The sequence below is a fragment of the Oncorhynchus masou genome, chromosome 10 (assembly GCF_036934945.1).
Source record: "Oncorhynchus masou masou isolate Uvic2021 chromosome 10, UVic_Omas_1.1, whole genome shotgun sequence".
NCBI lineage: Eukaryota > Metazoa > Chordata > Actinopteri > Salmoniformes > Salmonidae > Oncorhynchus > Oncorhynchus masou.
In genome coordinates this window covers 18,625,185-18,648,692 of record NC_088221.1, presented here as the reverse complement: position 1 = coordinate 18,648,692, position 23,508 = coordinate 18,625,185, and the positions used below count along the sequence as shown (strand labels likewise).

At 43.4% G+C, this 23,508-nt stretch overlaps 1 protein-coding gene and 1 long non-coding RNA gene across 3 annotated transcripts in view; one reads left to right on the top strand and one right to left on the bottom strand.

The window, feature by feature from the left end:
- Positions 1 to 6,519: 6,519 nt before the first annotated feature.
- On the top strand, positions 6,520 to 22,825 carry LOC135547279 (NGFI-A-binding protein 1-like). Of its 2 annotated transcripts, none has more exons than XM_064976110.1 (8): positions 6,520 to 6,730; positions 10,766 to 11,604; positions 11,863 to 11,996; positions 12,628 to 12,679; positions 14,779 to 14,898; positions 15,686 to 15,869; positions 19,145 to 19,309; positions 19,519 to 22,825. In XM_064976110.1, the coding sequence occupies exons 1-8, from the start codon at positions 6,706 to 6,708 to the stop codon at positions 19,605 to 19,607; spliced, it is 1,608 nt and encodes a 535-aa protein (XP_064832182.1). In that variant the 5' UTR covers positions 6,520 to 6,705; the 3' UTR covers positions 19,608 to 22,825. The 2 variants fall into 2 exon arrangements, with proteins under 2 accessions (XP_064832182.1, XP_064832183.1); XM_064976111.1 differs by having other exon boundaries at positions 10,739 to 11,604.
- Positions 13,452 to 23,508, bottom strand: part of LOC135547281 (uncharacterized) — a 26,995-nt gene continuing 16,938 nt past the window's right edge. The window contains exon 3 of the long non-coding RNA XR_010456686.1: positions 13,452 to 13,493. This is a non-coding gene — a long non-coding RNA (uncharacterized LOC135547281). The remainder of the gene's footprint in view (positions 13,494 to 23,508) is intronic.

Here is a 23,508-nt window from a genome sequence, read left to right as displayed (position 1 = left end):
CCAAATGGTCTCCCCCTCAACTAACGCACCACCGAGCTCCATCCACTCTCCTCTTATACCTGGTAGTCTATTGTTCCAGTGAAGGAGGAAATAGGCCTCTGTGTTGAGCGTCTGTTAGCTGCTTTCATCTGGGCCTCCTCTGCTGTTCATCTGATTACGTTTCATCTGAATGAAGCTGCGGATGCATTTACCGAAGTGGCTTTCATTCTCATGTGATTCACCTCAACAAAATACTGCCAGGCCCTTTATCAAGACCCAGCTTCACCTAAACCTTACGGCGAGACTTTCTAATGGAATACCTCCAATAAGTACGCAAGCGCATTAGTTCACCCCTCTGAACCTGTATTACAGGCCAGACCAGTACTATAGAACCCTGGTCATTCTTGTGATGTAAAGGCCGTGTTAGCCCATTGAGCTAAACGTCTAGGCATTAGTCTTTAAACAAAACTGAGTTTTGACTAATGACGATCCCTGCCTAAACTAGAAAAGAAATAATAGAAAAGAAATAAAGATGGCTCGGTGTGTAGATACAAGAGGAAAAGGGACATAGAAACAGAGAACCTTAGATGATGACACCCTCATCCAATTGGCAGAAAATGGGATGAAAATTAGATTAAAAGCATAAATATGCGAATCCCTGTTCGCCGGTTGTAACGATACAAAAGACATGTGCACGCATGTGAAAGTGGATTATGGTCTACACTCTGTGGTGGAGGAGAATCAGAATCAGAACCCATGTGGCGTCGCAGACAGCATTCACACTGAATTTGCAGGTTTTTGCGTCAGCCCTGCTCGAACACATTCAGATAATCATGGCCCAGGTTAGATGATTAGTAGAATCAGGTTTTTTTAAAGCAGGACTCCAGCCTGCAGACCCATAGCTCGTGCTCAGGAGGAATGTTGGCTACCCCTGGTCTAGATTAGAGGGTCGTTGGTTCAAATCATGGCTGCCATACTAGTACTAAATGTCACGCTGTAGGTAAATGCATTGGTTACACTTTTATATATATATATATATATATATATATATATATATATATATATATATATATATATATATATAGATATAGATGTAGATGTAGATGTAGATAGATAGAGATAGATATAGAGAGAGAGAGAGAGAGAGAGAGAGAGAGAGAGAGAGAGAGAGAGAGAGAGAGAGAGAGAGAGAGAGAGAGAGAGAGAGACCCAGAACAACCAGTGGATTATATGACATTTTATTCTGTTACTGTGGCATTATGAGCTCCACTGTTGCTTTAACTCATATCTAATAAGGAGCAGGGTTTTTAGAGTTACATGAAGAGAGAAGGCTGGAGGATTAAAAATGAATCAGAAATATGAATAAACCATTTAATAAGAAATAACCTGGATGGGGAAGGATGAGGTTTCTAAAGTGAGTCCCTACTCTTTGTGATCTGGAATACTTGACTGTGATCTTTCTCTCTCTCTCTGTCTCTCTCTCTCTCCCTCTCTCTCTCTCTCCCTCTGTCTTGATAAAATTGGGACGCCATGCCAGTGCCCAATGGCTACTTATGTCTCAGATCTGACGGGGGGCAAGTCTTCCAGAAAAAAAACATGTTACAATATTTTGTTTCACCGTTGGCCAGTCTTTCCTATTGTTGAAAGAAGAGCCACACGTTTGGCAGTGTGTGTGCGTTCTTTTGTTTCAAAGCTCTGCTCTGCGTGTTTCGTTTTTTCAGGGATGAGAGAAACAAAGAGTTCCGTCATGTCTTCCCTAGGCTGTTAGCTGGAGCTGGCCTACTTCCTAAAAATAGCTTCTGATACCGAGGAAGATTAAGAGTTTTAAATGTACTTCCCGCTATCACTCTCTCTGTGTCTCTCTTTCCCCTCCAAACTAAAACGGAACATTGAGAACCCTGTTTATGTTTCATCTCTGGCTGCTAAAGTCGGATAGAACCAAGGCTACTTCAACCTGATTTTTTGTGAATGTATTTGTATGATAAGACTCATATTCTAATGTCATACAACCCAATGATTTTGATATCGATGGACTGTGATGCAACAGGTTATGGATGTTGTTTCCTCTGACAGGATCCATTTGATCATCAATCAACATTGAGTCTGTCTGACTATCAGTGCTTGTCGTAAATAACGTCTCCTGTCCATGGGAATCGTTTCATGGGGTAAATAGGAGGGGGGAGAGGGAGGGAGGGAGGGAGGGAGAGAGAGAGAGAGAGAGAGAGAGAGAGAGAGAGGGACAGAGAAGAAGATAACTGAAGGGAGGGAGAGGGAATGAGAAGAGAAGGAGGAGAAAAGATATGAAGGGAAAAGAGAGAGGGCGAAGTGGAGCCCATCCCTGGTGACTGCTAGTAAAATGTGTGTGTATGTGTGATGGAGGCTGATCCAGGACCTGTGTATGTGTGGTTGGAGAGGCTGCCTGCCTGCCTGCCAACTGAATCACTCAGCGTGGGAGTGTAAATATCCTCAAAGAGTAGTCTGTAGTCCCTGCTGCATGTGGGACCTCTCGCTCTGTCACTGTTTCTCCATCTCCCTCCTGTAGTTCATCTCTCTTCTTCCTCTCAGTCTCCCAGCACTAGTCCCTCTCCCCTGCACTTTCTCTCCCTCCACCTCTCCACCTTTATCTCTCTCTCCTATCTCTCTGTCTCTCTCTCTTTGTATCCATCTCCCCCCCAGTCTCCCTCCTGTTCACCTATCGGCACCAGTCCCTCCCTCCCTCCCTCCCTCCCTCCCTCCCTCCCTCCCTCCCTCCCTCCCTCCCTCCCTCCCTCCCTCCCTCCCTCCCTCCCTCCCTCCCTCCCTCCCATCTCTCTTAGATCTCTCTCTCTTGTTCTGTGTCACTGGACATTGTCGATTTATCAGAATGGTTTGGAGTTTTAGTGTCCCCTGTATTGTCTTGTCAGCATCTTGATGGCACTATTGTATACGTAGCCAAACACAATTTATTATCTGAATGTTGTTGTTTTGTTGTTGTTACTATTCTATTACAGTGGGATTGAGAAAAATTAGTGAAAGCGTGGCAATGGAAAAAAATTAAATTAGCCTGCAAAAATATTTAATAATAGAGTGAAGGTTGTCCACAAGACAATATACAGTACAGAATAGCCTACATAATGCTTGGGGAAGCCGTGTCTCTATTTGGCTGGCAAAGCTAATTGCCAGTGGGGTTTAGGCTTATTCAGGAACGTCATGCACCCCAAAAATCTGAGGGGGCATAAAATTTGTGAGGATGGCTGTGGGGTGGTTCCAAGGGGGATAGCAGTGGTGGGAAAAGTAACCAATTGTCATACTTGAGTAAAAGTAAATATCCCATAATAGATAATGACTCAATTAAAAGTAAAAGTCACCCAGTAAAATTCTACTCTAGTAAAAGTCTAAAAGTATTTGCTTTAAAATATACTTAAGTATCAAAAGTAAAAGTAAAAGTAGAAATAATTTAAAATTCCTTATATTAAGCAAAACAGAAGGCAACATTTTCTTGTTTTTTTAATTTACGGATAGAGGCACACTCCAACATTCAGATGTAAATTACAATGAAGCATGTGTGTTTAGTGAGTCTGCCAGATCAGAAGCAGTAGGGATGACCAGGGATGTTCTGTTGATAAGTGTAAGAATTGGACCATTTACCTGTCCTGCATTCAAAATGTAACGTGTACTTTTGGGTGTCAGGGAATATGTATGGAGTAAGAAGTACAATATTTTCACAAGGAATGTAGTGAAGTAGAAGTAAAATAGTAAAAATATAAATTGTAAAGTAAAGTACAGATACCCCCCGCCCCCCCAAAAATTGTACTTTAGAGTATTTTTTACTTAAGTACTTTACACCACTGGGGGCTAGGGCCACTATCTGTTGGGGGATTTTGCATGTGAAACAGATTTTTCCTGCATTTTAGAGACATAATTATTATGCTTGATTCTATGTAAATAAAAAAATGTCTGCATGTCTAAGCATACCTCTTGAGGTGTCTGTGTTCTGCCTGACTGGTTTCTTTTTTTTAGCAACTAAATATGCTTCTCTGCAACTCTGCTAAAATCTGGGTAAAATGTATAAAGGAATATCAGTCTTATTCAGTCCCTTTAGTTATTGCTTGCTTTTCTTAAGTCTACCAACCTTGCCAGCTACTCCAACTTGATAGACAGCCTGAAATAGCTTCTTGGTAGCTAGGATGTTGGGAACCTATCCGCGCTAGCTAAAGACAACTTCAGAAAATTGCTAGGTGGCTAGTAGTATGCTAGTAGGACTACACTGTAATAAATTGCTGGAAATATACAGCAAATCATTTACAGTTAGCTACTATGATTTTACAGTAAATTTTACAGTAAAGCACTGAATTACCTATTGTGCAGTATATTTAGAGCAGTGTACTGTGAATTATGGTGCGTTGTGGGAAAATGTTGTTGGCGGGGAAATAATCTCTGGCTCATTAACATATTTTGAGGCGTGCCTTGAAAGAGGCTATAGTTTGTTGTACCCGTCAGAGAGAATGCTGTACCAATGGAACTGATATGTGGTAGTAGTGCCTTAAAAATTGAATGTGTGTAGGGACAGATCAGATTGTCAGTAATTCTTACATCTTTACTGGTTGAGTGTCATCCCCTTTAATTATGGCCAGATTGCAAGCTATGGTTTAGGCCTCTAGCAGTGTAAGTGATATAAAACACAGAATATTCATAAAAAACGCTGCACTCTACATATACCAAGCAGCCAACCTGCTTGTACAAATGATATGTAATTACAGCAAAATACCAACATTATGATTACAGTAACATTTACTTTATTTCAGTATAGTAGGCTAATTTTACTGTATTGTTGCTATGATGTTACATTAACTTACAGGAAGCTGGTGGAAATTTACTGTAAATATTATAGTAATGTAAGTGTTCAGGTGGTTGTTGGTGCTTCAACAAACAAAGGAGAGGAGGGGTGCTCAACAACAATGACAAAAAATCATGAGGTAAAAAGAGTTGGAGCGCTCTACAAAAACACTCTGAGATCGATTTATTTACAGTAACGTAATTGGCACTAGCCAGAGATTGTTAAAGATACATCAAAATACCAAATACATTGAACAATGTATCATTAACTAAAACATTCCTAATAATGATTACAGAAAAATGTTTTACTTGCTATTACTGTGATGTGTTTTTTTTTTAATCAACCTTAGTTTAATGCACTTACTGTACTGTGCTCATTCGAGTAATATCCAGAAATGTGCTTTTCAGGTCTTCATTTTGATATTTTGGTCATTTTGCAGACGTTCTTATTCAAAGTGACTGAGTCAGTGTGTTCAACTAAGGCAGATCAACAAGAACACATCACAAGGAAAAAGATGATGCTTCTGTTACTGAGAATGTTGTTGAAGTTAAGTGGGCTACTTGCAAGTTTATCTTTGTATTGGAAAACCACCTCTCTAGCTTTATCTCTCTCTCCTGGCTCTCTGTCTCTTTATCCATCCCCCCTCAGTCCCCCCCCCCATTTACCTATCCTCTCAGCACCAGTCCCTCTCCCCAATTGCTCTCTTTCTCCCTTCCTCTCCTCTCTCCCTCTCTCACTTCTCTCTCCTTCCATCTCTCTTAGATCTCTCTCTCTTGTTCTGTGTCACTGGACATTGTCAATTTATCAGAATGGTTTGGAGTTTTAGTGTAAGTGTCCCCTGTATTGTCTTGTCAGCATCTTGATGTCACTACTGTATATGTAGCCGGACACAATTTGTTCTCTGAAGGTTGTTGTTTTGTTGTTGTTACTATTCTAGGGGTGGCAGGTAGCCTAGTGGTTAGAGCATTGGGCCAGAAACCGAAAAGATTGTTAGATTGAATCCCCGAGCTGACAAGGTAACAGTCTGCCGTTCTGCCCCTGAACAAGGCAGTTAACCCACTGTTCCTAGGCTGTCATTGTAAATAAGAATTTGTTCATAACTGACTTGTCTAGTTAAATAAATAAAAAATACTGTGGGACTGAGAAAGGTGGCAATGGAAAACACTTGAATAGCAAAAATACTTAATAATAGAGTGAAGGTTGTCCGCAAGACATCTGCAACAGTTTACTAACCACTGTGTGTCCAATAATGCACGGTACATTCTAGAAATACAGCATGTTTCTCTAGTCAGGTGTTACAGTGTAATGCTGTACATTTGTGTTTCAGTAAAGGTCCTGTAAATCTACAGTAATTTACTGGCTTCTGTGCAGCCAGTATTTTACTGTAAATGTATAGCAACTTACTGGCTACTGTGGTGCCAGTCATTTATTGTAAAAACAATTACTACAATTATTTGCAGTGTACAGAGAAATGTAACAATGTACTTTATTTATTTATTTACGTTTACGGCATGTGCCCTGTACTCACTGTGATGAGCATGACGCCTCTGGGCCTATTTTCAGTACAACTGGCTTTTTGAAAAGCATCTGAAGCCTGTGTGTGGTGACGCGCCAGCATCTCCCTCCCTTCCCTGCTTACCGCGGTCGCTGCCTGGTGTGACATGATGCTTGGTATTCCATGCAGCAGCCTCCCACGCCCCGCAGCCACCCACGCCAGGATCTGCGTCACGCAGCCGCGTGGGAGTGAGAGAGAAATGTAGCAAGAGAGGAGCAACCAACTCGGAACAGTAGGGGAGTAGGGATAAACCAACACTTAGCAGGTCCTTTATACTAAACTTCTATTGCCCACACTCGTTTTGCTTCTCGCCGTGAGGGGAGAATTGAAGAGCAAAAAAGGAACGAAAGGTTGGATGAGCGGTGCGAAGAGTTCTGCAGGTACGCGCCCGCGGTGGCCGCTTTCTTTCAATTTCTAGCAGGGAGCAAATTTGAGATGCGTCCATAGATTGACTAGACAATATGCTGAAGACAGACAACTTTAGATTGGACTTTTAATGGCCTAAATAATTGTGTGGACATGGGACAGCATTACGGATAATATAAAGAAGAGAGATAGGCTAGGACACTCGTTTATACTAGCCTATTGATGAATATTATTGATGAAGAGAGTGCACATCCTATTGTAACTAAGCCTCATTCATTCTGTTGGCACAACATTACGACGTTTTGTATGACTTTTATATGGGGAACGTGGAGTTTTGCACTGTGCGCTGAGCTACGCTGACAGACAGTAGAAACAGGATGTTTATTTATGTTTTTACTCTCGGAGTGGGAGACGCAAACCCGTTTATTCCTGGGCGAGGGGACGGCGGCGGTGGGAGTCTATCCGCAGCTGTGTAAAGAAAGCATCTGCTTGCTCCCTCCCTCGCTTCTGTCGTTTTCCCACAATGACTTAAATAACGTATGCTTTCCTTGTGGATTTTAAGCCTAGTTGGCATTGAGTACGTGACTGGGAACTTCTTTGGTTCATAGGCCTGCTTGATTCAATGCTTTCCAATAAGGAAGTGAGATATGCTATCCTGGGAAGTCAATTGTAAAGCATGCTTTCTCATGATATCAGGGATGATAGTCATCAGATTTAAATTAATTTGAGATGAAATGATGATCAATTCGAACAGCGAGAGCAGGATTTGAACCAATGACTCTGCAGTTACAGGGCCAGTGCAGAAGCATACCTCCCCTCTGTGCCATAAAGGTCAGGACATCTTGGCATAAAACTCACCTAACAGGGAGCCCAGATCGGAGGAACACATTTCCTGGGAGAAACGGAGGGATTATTCCACCACTGTCACTTTTGTAGGGGGGTTTCCTCTGATTTTCAGTTTTACTTTTTGCATAGTCTACAACTACCCTTTTTTTTAAGACCGTGATTCATACTAGTGTTAGTTAATTGGATATTTTAAAGGTTTTCAAGTCAGAAGTAAGTGTACCCAAACACCAGCTAGAACATCCAGTAATAAATGTTTCTCGGAAAATCACTGTTTTCCTTGTCTTTGAACCAGGTTAAGTAGATGCTATAGGGTACGTTTTTAAAGTGATTGTATATTTGTCGATAGGCTTTATTCAGTGTATTTTATTTCCATGACTAATATTACAAGACTCAGGAGGTGCTGGAGAGGTGGATCTAAGAGATTTGAAAGTCTATGTTTGAAATAAAAAAACAAGTCACCAATTACGGTTCCAAACGTATATTTATTTTCATTAAGAAAAAGCATTTGTCAAATCTTTTACTAAATGATAGTGCTCTAAACGTGTGCAAATTCCCATAGGAACACGGCCATTTTAAAAGCGCCAGGCTTGTGCAACGTGCCAAGGCTTCATTTTTCCTCTTACAGGAATGATGGACATATACATACGAGGAGAAAGCTGACATTTCTACCTACTGTATCCATTGATGTAAATATATCCTCTGTCTGATTCCCAGTTCGTCCACTAGATAGCAGTAGGAGATCACATGACGTCTCTTGTCCTCTTGAAACCAGTTGTGTCTAGTTTGGGTAGTGAGTCACTGTGCCAAAAAACGTCTGAACTGATTTTGAAGCCTGACATCTTAAAATGACCCTAGCAATTAAAAATAAATAAGACAAGACAGGTGAAGAAACTTCAAACTTCTGTTCCCATTCACTTTTCCTATTGTAAACGAGTGAGATAGATCATGGAGGTTGTGGAGGACGCATAGAAGGTCATGTGGATGGGGAAGGAAATTCAGTGCTTTACACTGACCATCAGGGTGTACCCTTTCCATGCATACTACAGGGCCCCAAACAACCACTCAAGAGTTTAACAGGTTAATATGTCATTTGAGAGTACTTTCCCAGAAACTTAAGAGGCAATGGCCAGAAACCCTCCAATGTTATCACACGTTTGGTGAGGGCTCTGATGAGGTTATACAGCCTAAATGGGTTTCAGCAACCACCCCTATAAAGTCCAGCTTCTGTGTTAAATATTCAGCTTGAGTACAGCACGACCTCACTGTCTTTGCAGCACTGACAAATTGACCTTTTTCTCTCCTTCTTGATGATTCTTTACAGAACACGGTGGTTCTTTTGAGAAAGTTAGAGGTAGTCGATGCCATGTGCTGTTTCTGAGAATAGCCAAAACACTGGATGCTTAGAGGGGTTTTGGGAGAGGAGCAACTGCTTCGACCTCTGATATTAAGGCGGACATGTGACTCAATCAACACTATCACAATGGAGCTTGAAAAGTTGATATCCAAAACAGGCAGAAGCAAACAAATTAATTGATTTCAAATCGTCTATGTATCATGTGCGAAGGCACCAGTTCTACTGTAGGTGTCGAGTAGAACACATAGCAGTACAGCAAGGTGTCCTATCCACCACGCAACTGGAAATGTAAATTGCATCGCATATTGGTTAGGTCTGATCTTTCGTCTTCATTGCAGGGCCAGAGAGGGTGAACACGAAGCCATTTATCACTGTCCACAAACACCTAGTCCACATGAAACAAGGGACTGTTCACCTGTGCCCGTCTGTGTTCTGTTTCAAATTCAGCTTTTAAGGAAAGACAGAAAAAAACTTGCCTGTTATTGTAAACGGCAGCGTCCATCCTGTGTGTCTTTGATCGGTGGTGTGCTCGGTAAAGGTGTGTGTGGTGTGGGTAGGTGTGAGGCACGCTCCATCAGGGGTATAAAAAAAAAGGAAGCCCCTTTCGGGCACGTGTTTGTCTGGATAAGGCTGACTCGCGGACAGGGAGAAGAAGAGTTACAGAGTGGGGAAGAGAGTAGATGTGTTTTAAAAACAGACTGATGATGGGGGGGTCTGCAGCCAGGTGTTATGCTGATATTAGGCTTGTGCGAGCTGCTCTAGCCATCCCACACCCTGTTGTTTCCACATCATTCCACCCAAGAAGTTCATTGTGATGATGTTGAATCAACGTGGAAAACTGCAAAAAGTAATCAGTTTAAGGGAATTTTATATTTTTGTCACCCAAATGTTCAACTAAATCCAATGGCATGGGGAATTCTTTTGTTGATTTCACGTTAGTTGACAACTCAACCAAATGTAAATCAATACTAGATGTTGAACTGGCGTCTGTGCCCAGTGGGTGTCCACTTTTTTAGTCGAGTTGTCAACAGACTCCATTCAGTACTGGGACTCAGCCACAGAGTGTGAGAGGAGGCACAGTGTCACAGTAATGATCCGTTGATGAGGGGGAAAACACTGGCTATTGGGTATAAGTAGCAATAATATAGCAGCCAAACAAACCTTATATGGCTGGTCCAAGGGATAGAGCTAATTAGAACAGCACATCGGGATAGGCAGAAGTGTGAGTGTGTGTGTGTGTGTGTGTGTGTGTGTGTGTGCGCGTGCGTGCGTGGAGGGCATAGCTTAAGTGGAGGGTGAGTCAAATCTAAATGGGCCTCTGTACTAGCCAGCAACCTGCCCTGTATCCCACTGTCACCCTTGCTCTATTTCACTCCCCTCACTGGCTGTGTTAGGTAGCTATAAAATGTACTGGGGACAGGGAGTGGGGGAAGAATGCACACACGCACACACAGTGGTTGACTCCATGCTGAGAGAGAGAGAGAGAGAGACCACCTACGTGTGCTGCAGAGGTGGCGTCTGGTATGTGACTCTCCCTCGTCTCCAGGAGTGTGGCAGGCTGGGCTCTCCTTAAGCTGTGTTCAGATCTGCCCGTCTGACTAATAATGCCCCATTATCACAGCTTCACATTCTTTATTCTGCTAATCGAGCGCCACTACTTTATACCTCACACCCGGAAAGGCTAATCTACAGTACTTATTGGTTAGGCTGTAGTAGTATGTGTTTTTTAAATATTTATGCTGTGTTTGTATGTTCATAGACTATTTATGATTTATTTGTTGTTCAAGGTTTTAGATCTGAGCTGTGCTTTGTTTCTCTGGAGGGTGATTTGCCTGTGTGTTTTGGTCAGGGATGGCGGCGGCGTTGCCCAGGACCCTGGGGGAGCTCCAGCTCTACAGGATCCTCCAGAGGGCCAACCTGCTGTCTTACTACGAGGCCTTCATCCAGCAGGGCGGCGACGACGTGCAGCAGCTGTGTGAGGCGGCCGAGGAGGAGTTCCTGGAGATCATGGCCCTGGTGGGCATGGCCAGCAAGCCCCTGCATGTGAGAAGGCTCCAGAAGGCCCTGCGAGACTGGGTCACCAACCCGGCCCTGTTCAACCAGCCCCTGGCCTCTCTCCCTGTCTGCAGCATCCCTGTCTACAAGCTAGAAGCTAACGGTAATGCTAACGCTAGCACCCACGTCAAAGTGCCCAAACCTCAGGCGTCAGCGTGTGTGGGGGAGCCCAGGAGAGGCGAAGCGTCGGCATCAGTGGTGGGGGGCGAGGGAGGAGGGGGTTCGGCCTCAGGGTCTCCACTGCAGAGGGTCAGTGAGCCCCGCTTCTGGGCCTCCTTGTCCTCCCACGGCGTGGGAGGGGGAGCGGAGAGCGAGCATAGCCTGTCCCCAGCGGAGTTGACCCTGGGTCTGGCTTCCCCCTCGTCCCCCCGCGGCGAGGAGGTACTAGATGCCGCGGCGTTGCGGTCGGTGGTGGAGTGTGTGGAGCGGCTGGCCCAGGCGCTGCCCCGGAGCGATCCGGCCGACGTGAAGGAAGGGCTGCGGGGCAACAAGAAGCTGGCCAAGATGATCTGCCACATCCTGGACATGGACGAGGACGACCCGAGGAGGGCGGAGGAGATACGCAAGTACAGCGCCATCTACGGACGCTTCGACTCCAAGAGGAAGGATGGCAAGCAACTTACGCTGCACGAGGTAGAGGGGGAAGAGGGTGTGTGTTTCTGGCTATCGCTGTGCAAGGAGTACAATATTTTCAGATGTGTGTTCGCTGCTGCTCTGCTTTAGATACGTTTGACCACGTGGTTTCAGAGAACCTGCTTTATAACTGCATAGAACAGTATCCTTATACCGCCACTCTCTTCTTCTCTCCCTCTTTCCCTCTTCTCCTCTCCCTCTTCCCCTCTTCTCCCCCCCCCCCCCTCTCTCTCTCTCTCTCTCTCTCTCTGTGTCTAGCTGACAGTGAACGAGGCAGCAGCTCAGTTGTGTATGAAGGAGGTGTCCCTGCTGACCAGGAGAGATGAGCTGTTTGGTCTGGCTAGACAGGTCTCACGGGAGGTCACCTACAAATACACCTACAGGACCAGCAAGTGAGAAGCTACCACACACACACACACACACACACACACACACACACACACACACACACACACACACACACACACACACACACACACGCACACTCAACTTGAGGATGAATGGTAATACTTTAATGTGACTGGGTGAAATGCCTTCTCATGAATGGTTGATGAACAAAGTTGAAGTAAAAAATGTCACCCGATTTATTGAGTATCAGACATGGTGCTCCATCCTCGTAGTTGCCAGCCGGGAAGTGTGTTTGCTTGTGTGTTTGCGTATGTATTTCTGTGTGTGTGTGTATGTGCTTGCCACTTCCCTCTCACTGCTTCTAGATGACAGGTTTAATCTGACATGCAGGTGCTTCCTGACTGGCAACCACAAAGATGGAAAATTCCACCCAGTGCCACATGTCTCTCTCACTTGTTCTTGTAATGATGATGTTGCATGTTGATTCATAAATCATTCTTTTGGAATGATCATTCATTGGTGTTGCACCAGAGGTTAAAGGGAAATTAATAAACATCTTACAACATTTTACAATCTCTCTCTCCCTCTCGCTCTCCCTCTGTCTTGTTCTCTCTCTCTGTCTCTCTTTCTCTCTCTCCCTGTTTGTCTCTCTCCCTATCTCTTTCTCTCCTGTAGGTCCCGATGTGGTGATAGAGATGAGATTTCTCCCAAGAGGATTAAAACCGAGGTGAGCCCATCTCTTTCTCACCGCATGATCCAACGACCACAGAGCTTTCCACAGAGTTTGACCTTATATAAGTTAAAGCTCACTCCTATATCCCCAGTTTCCTAACACCTGTGTGCTGTTAGATTAGAAAGGGTAAATCCCTTAACAATCCCGGATTCCCACAGACCGATAGTGCATGGTTCTGGATGGGTGTGTCCAGTGCCTTTTGTTTGCATAGCTGCCTGTCAGCCAGCTTGGCTGTGTATATGGGGCTCGGCGGACAGGGGGCGTGTCCCTCAAGACTACTGGGTGTCATAATGCAGGGGAAAGATCAAAGTTCACCGGAATAAAAACTTCCTCTGTCGAATCGGGTCACCTCCTCCTCCACGCCTTACATAACGCCCTGAGGACCCACAGTGAGAGATTGACTGACACACCTCGCTGCATCCACTCCTTGTCTTTTGAAGTGCGTTGGATACCGCGAAGTAGAGGGCTTTGTCTGTCAGTGTGTCAATGCTTCTCTAGTTCCGTTCCTCATCGTGTGGTGCAGGTGTTGAGTAAAGAGTTCCCCCAGAAACTCCTCTGAGTTGTTTTTGAGTTGTTCAGTAAAGAGCGTCTTTGTGTAGGGAACTGTTGTGAGTTGAGCTTATGGCAGCTGTCCATTCATCTCCCTCCAGTGGTATGTTTGATGACGGTCCAAATCTCTGATGTCAGTGAGCTTCCCCTACGCCTCCACAGACCAGGGGTGGGCCAGGGTGAGACTAGCTAGCAGGCCCACGCCCCCCCATCACCTTCCCCCTGTTTCTCAGTCCTCCGGGGCAGCCACATAGCAGACCTTGGTAGAACAAAAACAGTTATTTGTTTGAATGAATGAATGAGTTGAAGTGGATTGTTTTCATCGAAAATATATTTCCCGGAATTTATTGGAGACTACTGAAGATATTTGCAACAGATGTAGGATCTTAATTTGATCACTCTTTTGTTGCTGCAAATGTTCCTGCACAGCAGGCAATGTAAACCTATAGTGTATACAAGGTTAAAAAGGCTTCTAAAGTTTGTAATTTACACATTAAAATGCCCTAATAAATTAATTATAATCCACATTATAATTCAACATTTTCACATTTTTGTGGCACTATTCTCTTACTAAAGGGGAATTATTCTCACAACCTGGTTGTTTTCTTTTAACAACATGTTACTGTGTGTCCTTGAGATGAAGTTTTACATATTTATCTCCACAAAGGACTTAACTGGAGTTAACCATGGAGAGTTAGAAAATTAATCCCCACCCACTCTTCTGCCCTACCCCCGTCTCAAACACTCAAACACACACACACACACACACACACACACACACACACACACACACACACACACACACACACACACACACACACACACACACACACACACACACACACACACAACTGCCACCCTCCCATTAAGAGCCAGCCACACGCCCACATGGACAACACAAAAGCCCAAATGAGCTCAGTCACGCCTACCCATAGTCCTGAGGTTTACATGACATCACCGCATGGGCGCGCTCAGAACCACCCACCCCCATGCACTTGCGCAGTTGGGTTGTCCGCACACACGATACTCATATGCTCTTTTTCTCTCTGTCTCTCCCTCTCTTTCACATACACACACTCTGCCTCCACACCTTCTGTGGGTGCTGTGAAGGTGTGATAAATCATAAGGTGTGGCGATAGGGTGAGGTCAGATTTACGTCACTTGTAGACATGTGTTAACCTTCCCCCTACATCCTCCACAAACCCTGTACAGAGAGGAGGGACAGCCCCCTCAACCCAACCCAACCTGGCAACCCACTGTCTCCTTATTCAGACCTCAATTTCAACTTCAGAATCCAATAAACAGATCTAAGGGTAGACATGCTGAAAATATAACAGTTATTTTTCACAGGAGATAAGTGTGACAAGCATCCCCTGGTGAGACTGGGTGACATTATTTCAGCTAGACGGCATCATGAGTAGAGTAGAGCATAAAATGAGAGAAAATCTGAATGGGACCATGGTCTGATAGTGGCATTCCTCTCTCACTCTCTCTCTCTCTCTCTCTCTCTCTCTCTCTCTCTCTCTCTCTCTCTCTCGTGTCAGGAGGGCTTCTTTGACCTTCAGGAGGCCCTGCAGGCCATCCACATGAGACAAGAGACCCTGAGGGAGCAGCTGGCCACAGCCAAGTCTAAAGGAGAGGAGACCACAGGACGCAACATCCAGGTGACTACACTACCACTCTCTGAGGGATGGCTGGACAGACTGACGGACAAACAGACATAAAGACTGGCTGGCAGCAAACTGCTTGGCTGCCTGACCGACTGTGTGGCTTGCTGTCTGACTGACTGACTGGCTAGTTGACGTCCAATCTGCGGGTGGTGCATAGGCTGGGTCATACCAATTAGAAGAAATGTGAGAAATTGAAGATTCACCACTGCATATCACCAGCAGAGTTATTGACAAGCTATTTTGTTTTATAATACAGTTTGTATCCTCGTTTCTCATTTATAATTGAGGGAAAAAACAGAATAAGTAAAGCAGTAGCCCGTCCATTCCCTCTTTGTCTGTTATGACATCATCACCAATGCTCACCTAATTATCCCTCATCAAATTGCAGGCTTATTTTGTGTTGTTTTGGAGAAACAAACAAGACAGTGTAGATGCTGAACAAATTCTTATTTACAATGACGGCCTACCGGGGAACAGTGGGTCAACTGCCTTGTTCAGGGGCAGAACGACAGATTTGTACCTTATCAGCTCAGGGATTCAATCCAGCACCCTTTATGGTTACTGTCCCAATGCTCTAACCACTAGGCTACCTACCACCCCAAAAGATACATGTAAACAACGAGTATCTAGACTAGAGAAGGAACTTAAGATTGTGCTGTCCTTTTAGATGGTCTTTGATAGAACTCCAGGCTCAGTTGTTTGTGTGTTATGTGTTTTCTAATGTGTGTGTAACAATAGACATGTATCTTCAACTGATTATATGCATCTGTATGTGTTGTAGCTGCAGCTGGAGCATCTGCTGGCCAGGCAGATGGAGATCCTCCACGAGGCCAAGGCCCAGGATAGACTTCAGACCCTGGAGTGGAGGGTTCCTATGGGGGGCTTCAAATTTAGACACAGCACAGACCCAGAGCACCGCCACCATACCAACGGAGGCTCCCCTGATAACACCAGTCTACAACCAGGTCAGACATTAGACATTTACGGTTGAAGTCGGAAGTTTACACGCACCTTAGCCAGATATATTTAAACTCAGTTTTTCACAATTCCTGACATTTAAACCTAGTAAAAATGACCTGTCTAAGGTCAGTTAGGATCACCACTTTATTTTAAGAATGTGAAAAATCAGAATAATAGTAGAGATAATGATTTATTTCAGCTTTTATTTATTTCATCACATTCCCAGTGGGTCAGAAGGTTACATACACTCAATTAGTATTTGGGAGCATTGCCTTTAAATTGTTTAACTTGTGTCAAACGTTTCGGGTAGCCTTCCACAAGCTTCCCACAATAAGTTAGGTGAAATTTGGCCCATTCCTCCTGACAGAGCTGGTGTCACTGAGTCAGGTTTGTAGGCCTCCTTGCTCGCACATGCTTTTTCAGTTCTGCCCACAACATTTCTATAGGATTGAGGTCAGGGCTTTGTGATGGCCACTCCAGTACCTTGAATTTTGTTATCCTTAAGCCATTTTGCCACAACTTTGGAAGTATGCTTGGGGTCATTGTCCATTTGGAAGACCCATTTGCTTTAATATATCCACACATTTTCCTCCTCATGCCATCTTTTTGTGAAGTGCACCAGTCACTCCTGCAGCAAAGCACCCCCGCAACATGATGCTGCCACCCCCGTGCTTCACTGTTGGGATGGTGTTCCTCGGCTTGTAAGCCTCCCCCTTTTTCCTCCAAACATAGCGATGATCATTATGACCAAACAGTTCTATATTTGTTTCATCAGACCAGAAGACATTTCTCCAAAAAGCACGATCTTTGTCCCCATGTGCAGTTGCAAACCGTAGTCTGGCTTTTTTTATGGTGGTTTTAGAGCAGTGGCTTCTTCCTAGCTGAGCGGCCTTTCAGGTTATGTCGATATAGGACTTGTTTTACTGTGGATATAGGTACTTTTGTACCTGTTTCCTCCAGCATCTTCACAGGGACCTTTGCTGTTGTCGTCTGAGACCAGCCACCCGGACAGCTGATTAAAACTGTGGTTTTGCACAACTAACGAATTTCTGCACAAACTGTCAGAAACAGTCTCAGGAAAGCTCATCATCTTCACCAGGGTCTTGACCGGACTGCAGTTCGGCATTGTAACAGACTTCAGTGGGCAAATGCTCACCTTTGATAGCCACTGGCAATGTGTGCTCTTCATGGATGAATCCCAGTTTGAACAGATGGCAGACGGTGTGTATGGCATTGTGTGAGAGAGCAGTTTGCTGATGTCAACATTGTGAAAAGTGCCCCACGGTGGTGGTGGGGTTATAGTATGGGCAGGCATAAGCTACATTCAACGAGCACAATTGTATTTCATTGATGGCAATTTGAATGCGCAGAGGTACCATGACAAGATCCTGAGGCCTATTGTCGTGAGATTCATCCACCTCCATCACCTAATTTTTCAGCATGATAATGCACGGACCTGTACACAATTCCTGGAAGCTGAAAATGTCCCTGTTCTTTCATGGCCTGCATGCATGTAGATTTGACCTAGATAGTTTGGGCTTATCTATGGATATGTAGGCTTCGTGTTCCATTTTTAAATGTCTGTATTTCTAGCCTTGAGCTGTTCCTGTCTACTAATGTTCTGTATTGTCATGTTTCATGTTGTGTGGATCCCAGGAAGGGTAGCTGCTGCTTTCTCAGCAAATCCTGTAGCAAGATCAAGGGCGTGGGATTTCCACGTCAGCAAGTGCAATAACAAAACATGCACCAGTAGCACAAAGCGAATGCAAAACAGTTTATTGGGGATTTTGGTACAACGGGGAAAGAAGTGGGAATTCACCAGTCACCTCACAGTCCACAAGCCGTTCTCTTTGTCCATCCCGTTTCCCAGGGGTAATCCTCACACGGTTCCTCGGCCGGTCCAGTACACAGCAGGAGGAGGGGTGGGGGTTGTCCAACAGTCCAAGTCACACCGGGCAATCACACAGATTTTGTTCTCATTTCTCTCACTCTTCATACTTCTCTTGTCTCTCACCTCTGCCCTTTTGTGCAGGCTGCTTCCTCCTTTATCCCCAAGCACTCCCTGGCTTAATGACCCACAGCCTTTCATCATTGGGGCAGGAAGTTCCTATTAGGCTTGGTGGGTGGATCCAGCTACCTGCAAGATCTCTCTCCTCAATTACCACTCAATTACCACTCAATTACCACTCAATTACCACTCACCTCTCCCTGCCGGCTGCCACAATACCAATACCAAATATGAACTGTAACTCAGTAAAGTCTTTGAAATTGTTGCATGTTGCGTTTATATTTTTGTTCATTGGAATCAAGTGTTGAAGTTAGGTTTAGGAACGAGGGTTAGGTTAAGGTTCAGGTTAGGTGTAGTTTCAGTGACGTTTAGGAAAGGAAAATGCATAAAAGTTAATATTGGTTAAGCGTACCACCATCCGACGCAATTATTTTTGTGCTGGTTAAATATTTTGCCTTTATGTTTCGTTTCTCAGTCAAATGTTAATTTCTTCCATTCATTTGTCAGCTGTTTGTGGAGATTTTGGGGAGTTTCAGGAAGGATCCACTTGTGTGTATGGTCCTCAGATAGGGAAAAAAAGGACTTATATAACCATAAATGCTATGAGTTGCTTTAAGCTTGCTTTGAGTAGCATAGGCTGCTATTGTATTGTTCTGAAGCCCTCTTAAGAGTGCGTGGTGAACACAGAGGATAGAGGGTGACACCTTTCACACCCACAACCTCACGCAGTCAACAGCATGACACTGCCATGTTAATACTGCTTATTCTCTTTCCCTTCAAGCACACACACACACACACACACACACACACACACAGACATACACATTGAAACACACACATAGGCACACACGGGCACACACACACACCAGTGAAGGCTGATGAAGCGAGGATGGCTCATACACACACACACACACACACACACACACACACATGTACACAGCATTAGTTATCTTCCTTTGTGCTCTACCTCTGGCTGATCTAATGGGTCTTCATTGACAGCATTGACAGCAATGCGGCGTGACTAACACCTTTTTATTTTATACACAGTACACACACCGCTCATTCATTTAACAGCCTCTATTCATTACAGAGCGAAACATAGATAATGGCATTTTCTACAGAACAGACACAAATCATTATTTTGAATAACGGTGTTTTAATGGCTTTTTATGAGTTGAATTGTATGTTAGAATAGAATGGAATAGATAAGTACTGTATTGTCATTCTGTTTTTATAAAATGTTTGGCCTTACCGAGCTGTGTGTTCCTGTAGGGGAGAGGCCACTGAACCTGCGTGTGGCGGGTCAAAGGTCAGATGTAGACATACCCCTGGGGAAACAGCTAGCCAATGAGCTAAAGAGGCATCACAGCAACGGGGAGGGAAAGACCCCGGCGACGAGTCACCATGGCAATGTCGAGGGCAAAACTTTGGCCACAGGTCTGCACCTAGAGATTCTCTATTGTAGTTCATTCACAATGAATCATTTGATATGGAATCAGCTCAAAGATTCCATCACATTTAACCTTCATTCTGAATCATTTGATACTGAATCAGCTGGTTAATTCTCTGTCATAGTTCACTCATGCTGAATCATCTGATAATAATCCAACTCCTCCTATGTTGTTGTTTTCTCTTTCTCATTCCAGAAAATGGGAACGGGGCCGACTTCTCCCAAGGGGCTCTCAACCTTTCCGACAAGAAGACCATCAAATCAGAGCCAGAGGATTCCAGATAGCACCTCTTCTCCTCCAACTCCTCCTCCTTCCTCATCCCTATCTCATAACATAGTCGTCATCGGTCAATACTAAAAAAGCACAGCTGCAGTAGAGCCTTAACAACCAATGTTGCCTCAAGTAAAGGGATTTTACTTTTTGTTTATTTTTTTGCCAAAGCACCTAGAGAGCCTTTATTTCTTTCCTTGTAGAAGCCCAGTTTTTTGTGTTTTCACTGACTGTGCTGATTCCCCCACCCCTCTCTCCTTTCTTCCTATCAAGACTGATGGCGAGTGGTCTGTAGATGTCGTTTTTGTACATACATAATTCTGACTCTGAAAAGTGTTTGTCGTTAATGTTATTTAAATATGTGCTGTGTATAATAAGGAAACATATTTCTGGTGGACTATAGGATGTTAGTTATGTCCAGATTGGGAAGATGGGTGTCCCAGTTGTTACGAAGACAGGTTTGGGCTCGGGTTTGTTAAGAGTGTACGAGGACAACACCAGAATATCCTGGTAGTATTCCCTTTCACTTCAAGTCAACCAGGATTTGGCTCAGAAAAGTCTTATTTAATTTGACAATGTGGTCCGATTTGATCAAAGCACTAACAGGGTAGGGTGTGCAGGTCATTCGGAAAGTATTCAGACCCCGTGACTTTTACCACATTTTGTTACATTGCAGCCTTATTCGAAAATTGATTAAATTTAAAAAAAGAATGTCCCTCATCAATCTACACACAGTACCCCATGATGACAAAGCAAAAACAGGTTTTTAGAAATGTTTGCCAATGTATATAAAAAAACAAAACAGAAAAACCTTATTTACATACGTATTCAGACCCTTTGCTATGAGACTCTAAATTGAGCTCAGATGCATCCTTTTCCCATCGATCCTCCTTGAGATGTTTCTACAACTTGATTGGAGTCCATCTGTGGTAAATTCAATTGATTGGACATGATTTGGAAAGGCACACACCTGTCTATATAAGGTCCCACAGTTGACAATGCATGTCAGAGCCATGAGGTCGAAGGAACCTGCTCAAGAGCGCAGAGGACCTCAGACTGGGGCGAAGGTTCACCTTCCAACAGGACAACGACCCTATGCATACAGCCAAGACAACGCAGGAGTTGCTTTGGGACAAGTATCTGAATGTCCTTGAGGGGCCCAGCCAGAGTCCGGACTTGAACCCGATCAAACATCTCTGGAGAGACCTGAAAAAAAGCTGTGCAGCAACTCTACCCATCCAATCTGACAGAACTTGAAAGGAACTGCAGAGAAGAATAGGAGAAACTCCACAAATACAGGTATGCCGAGCTTGTTGCGTCATACCAAAGAAGACTCAAGGTTGTAGTCACTGGTAAATCTGCTTCAACAAAGTACTGAGTAAAGGGTCTGAATACTTATGTAAATGTGACATTTGAGTTATTTTTTTAATATTTTCAAAGATTTTGAAAAACCTGTTTTTGCTTGGTCATTATGGGGTATTGTGTGTAGATTGATCAGAAAAAACAACAATTTCATACATTTTAGAATAAGGCTGTAATGTAACAAAATGTGGAAAAAGTCAAAAGGCCGGAATACTTTCCGAATGCACTGTATTTGGGACGACAACTTCATGTGATAACGTTGGGTGGGTATTATAGCCATCAATAATAAGCACAAGTATTTTCAAATGTAGACGTTGACCTTCTCGATTTTACCAAATGGAGGGAATTTAAAATGGTGTGAACCATAAACCAGTAATAACTGAATTTGAAAGCAGGGTTTACCATCGCACCATCTCACTTTGATTCGTACAGTACCAATTGTGTGTTTAGTAGAGCAATACCAACTAGCTGTTGTTGAGGAACCCAGTGCAAATGTCTAGTTGTCCCAGTTTTGGGGATCTTGTTCACTGTACCGTTGTTTAATTTCTTGTTGACTAGCGTTAGCCATAGTCCTAGGTAACACCCATCCTCAAGATGACCTGAAACAGATATGCACTATTGTTTGATTCTAAAATGCATCGTCATGTTTTCAGATTTTCCATCAAAAGTATTTTTCACATTTCTGATTGTCTCCCGTGAATGATGTGCTGTACATGTTTGTATAGCAACGTTTGAGTAATGTAGTCAATGACATGCATTTCTGGGGTACTGGGGTCCCTCTGTTAATGTGAGTTTAGATCAGGCAATTTTAGAGCCGCCATCATGTGATGTCATTTGTCAGGTTTCCCTCTCAAATTGATATTTTAGTCACGTACCAGTTCAACTGTCTCACTAATTGTATTGATGTTTAAAATGATTACCTCTTCTTTCAATTACACTGATCGATTGTGTTCTCTATTCTCATGCAATAGTTCAAGGGACAATTCACTAAAAATTGAAATTGTATGATTTACCACTAAATATGTTTAATGTTTTTAGAGCACAGCATTCGACGACAATGCCTACAAAGGTGTGGTTAGCTTTTGGTCAGGGGAGGCTATCCAAAGCATGCTGACACTTACACAATAACTTGGATAAGCCCTGAACAACTGTCGGGTTGATCATTGCAACACCATGGAGTAAAAAAAAAAAAAACATGTGAATTTTTATATTTAGTGAACAACCAAAATGTGAGGATATACATTTTTACAATCTATTAGATGGATGCATTTTTGTTCAGAACACAAATCATTTTTAGCATGCAAATCTTTGTTCATTTACCTAAGTGGGGATTGCTATTTAATGGACTATGGAACATCTACATTCACCCTCATTTTGAAAACCGTATTGTTAAGTAATTCGAATGTCTCAATAGATTCCCCCTACGTCATGGAAATATTTTGGCAGTATGATTTATTCCGAAATGTTTACCTAATTCTGTACCTGACTGTATCTGTATTCAAAAGAGCGATCTCTAAATAAGGTAAGGCAGGTCATAAGTCTGCTCCAAGAGAAACAGGTCAGGTTATCTGAACCACCGTAGCTCCCTGTGAGTTCCTGCTCCTCTGCAACACCTACCTTTGCTCTCACACTCTGTTGAACTTGTAACGGCTTTTGCATTTATACAGTAGAATTATACATTTATAACTGTGGGATGAAACCGTGTTTGTTGTCGATAGAAGGCGTTCTTATCACTGTTGTTGTTGGTAAAAAAAAAAAAAGAAGACGTAATTAGGTTATGCATTATTGTCATGCACCCAATTGTTTTGTAAACACTAATATATTTACTTTGTGATACACGAACATTAAACTTTATTTTTTTTAGATCTGATGGTGGATTACTTTTCACGCGGCTGTCCTTTTTCCTAAAAAAATATAATTAATGTGCTTTATACTGAACTAAGTTTGAACAAAAAAATCGAGTTCTTTGTGGAGAGCCCAGAGTTCTGAGAAGTTCTTAGCTTGACAAGCCAAAACAACTTCTGAGAACTCATTTGAGGTAAAAATGGGAGGTAAATGTCCTCTCCCTTGTGATAGGGTTGCAGAGCCTCTCTCTGAATCGAGATAACAACCTGAGTAGATGAGGTTTTGGGCGACCTTTTGTTGTCCTCAGCAAATACCGTGCTAGTTTTTTCCTTCAGAAAACCCCAAAGCGGTGGATGTAAAAGTGTCTACGAGGGTGTACATAGTGAAAAGGCAATTCAGCCTGCACAATTCTCCATCTCTTTCAAGTCCAAAAAACAACCTACAAAAACTACATTTGCATACAAGGTTTGGAAATTCTGCCGCTGCAGGGCTTCTGAACAGAGTGATTCGGATCCTTCAGCATCCAGCGTATTCCATCTCAACCTCGCAAACCTCTGACTCTGAACACTATCTTAGTGTCCTTATTCATGCGTAGCCATTTAAACTCAGTTAGCATTTGGATGTTTTTGAAACACTTCAGAGAGGAAAGTTTCAAGTCACTGCTATGTGCTATGTTCTAAGAAACAAGCAGTTATACACAGCACATAT

Bases quoted from the DNA above. Each gene is read 5' to 3' on its own strand.
- LOC135547279 (XM_064976110.1), top strand. From the start codon at position 6,706: ATGAGCGGTGCGAAGAGTTCTGCAG. The intron at 11,997-12,627 runs GTGAGAAGCTAC...TCTCTCCTGTAG, and splicing joins TACACCTACAGGACCAGCAA to GTCCCGATGTGGTGATAGAG. The intron at 12,680-14,778 runs GTGAGCCCATCT...CTCTCGTGTCAG, and splicing joins CCAAGAGGATTAAAACCGAG to GAGGGCTTCTTTGACCTTCA.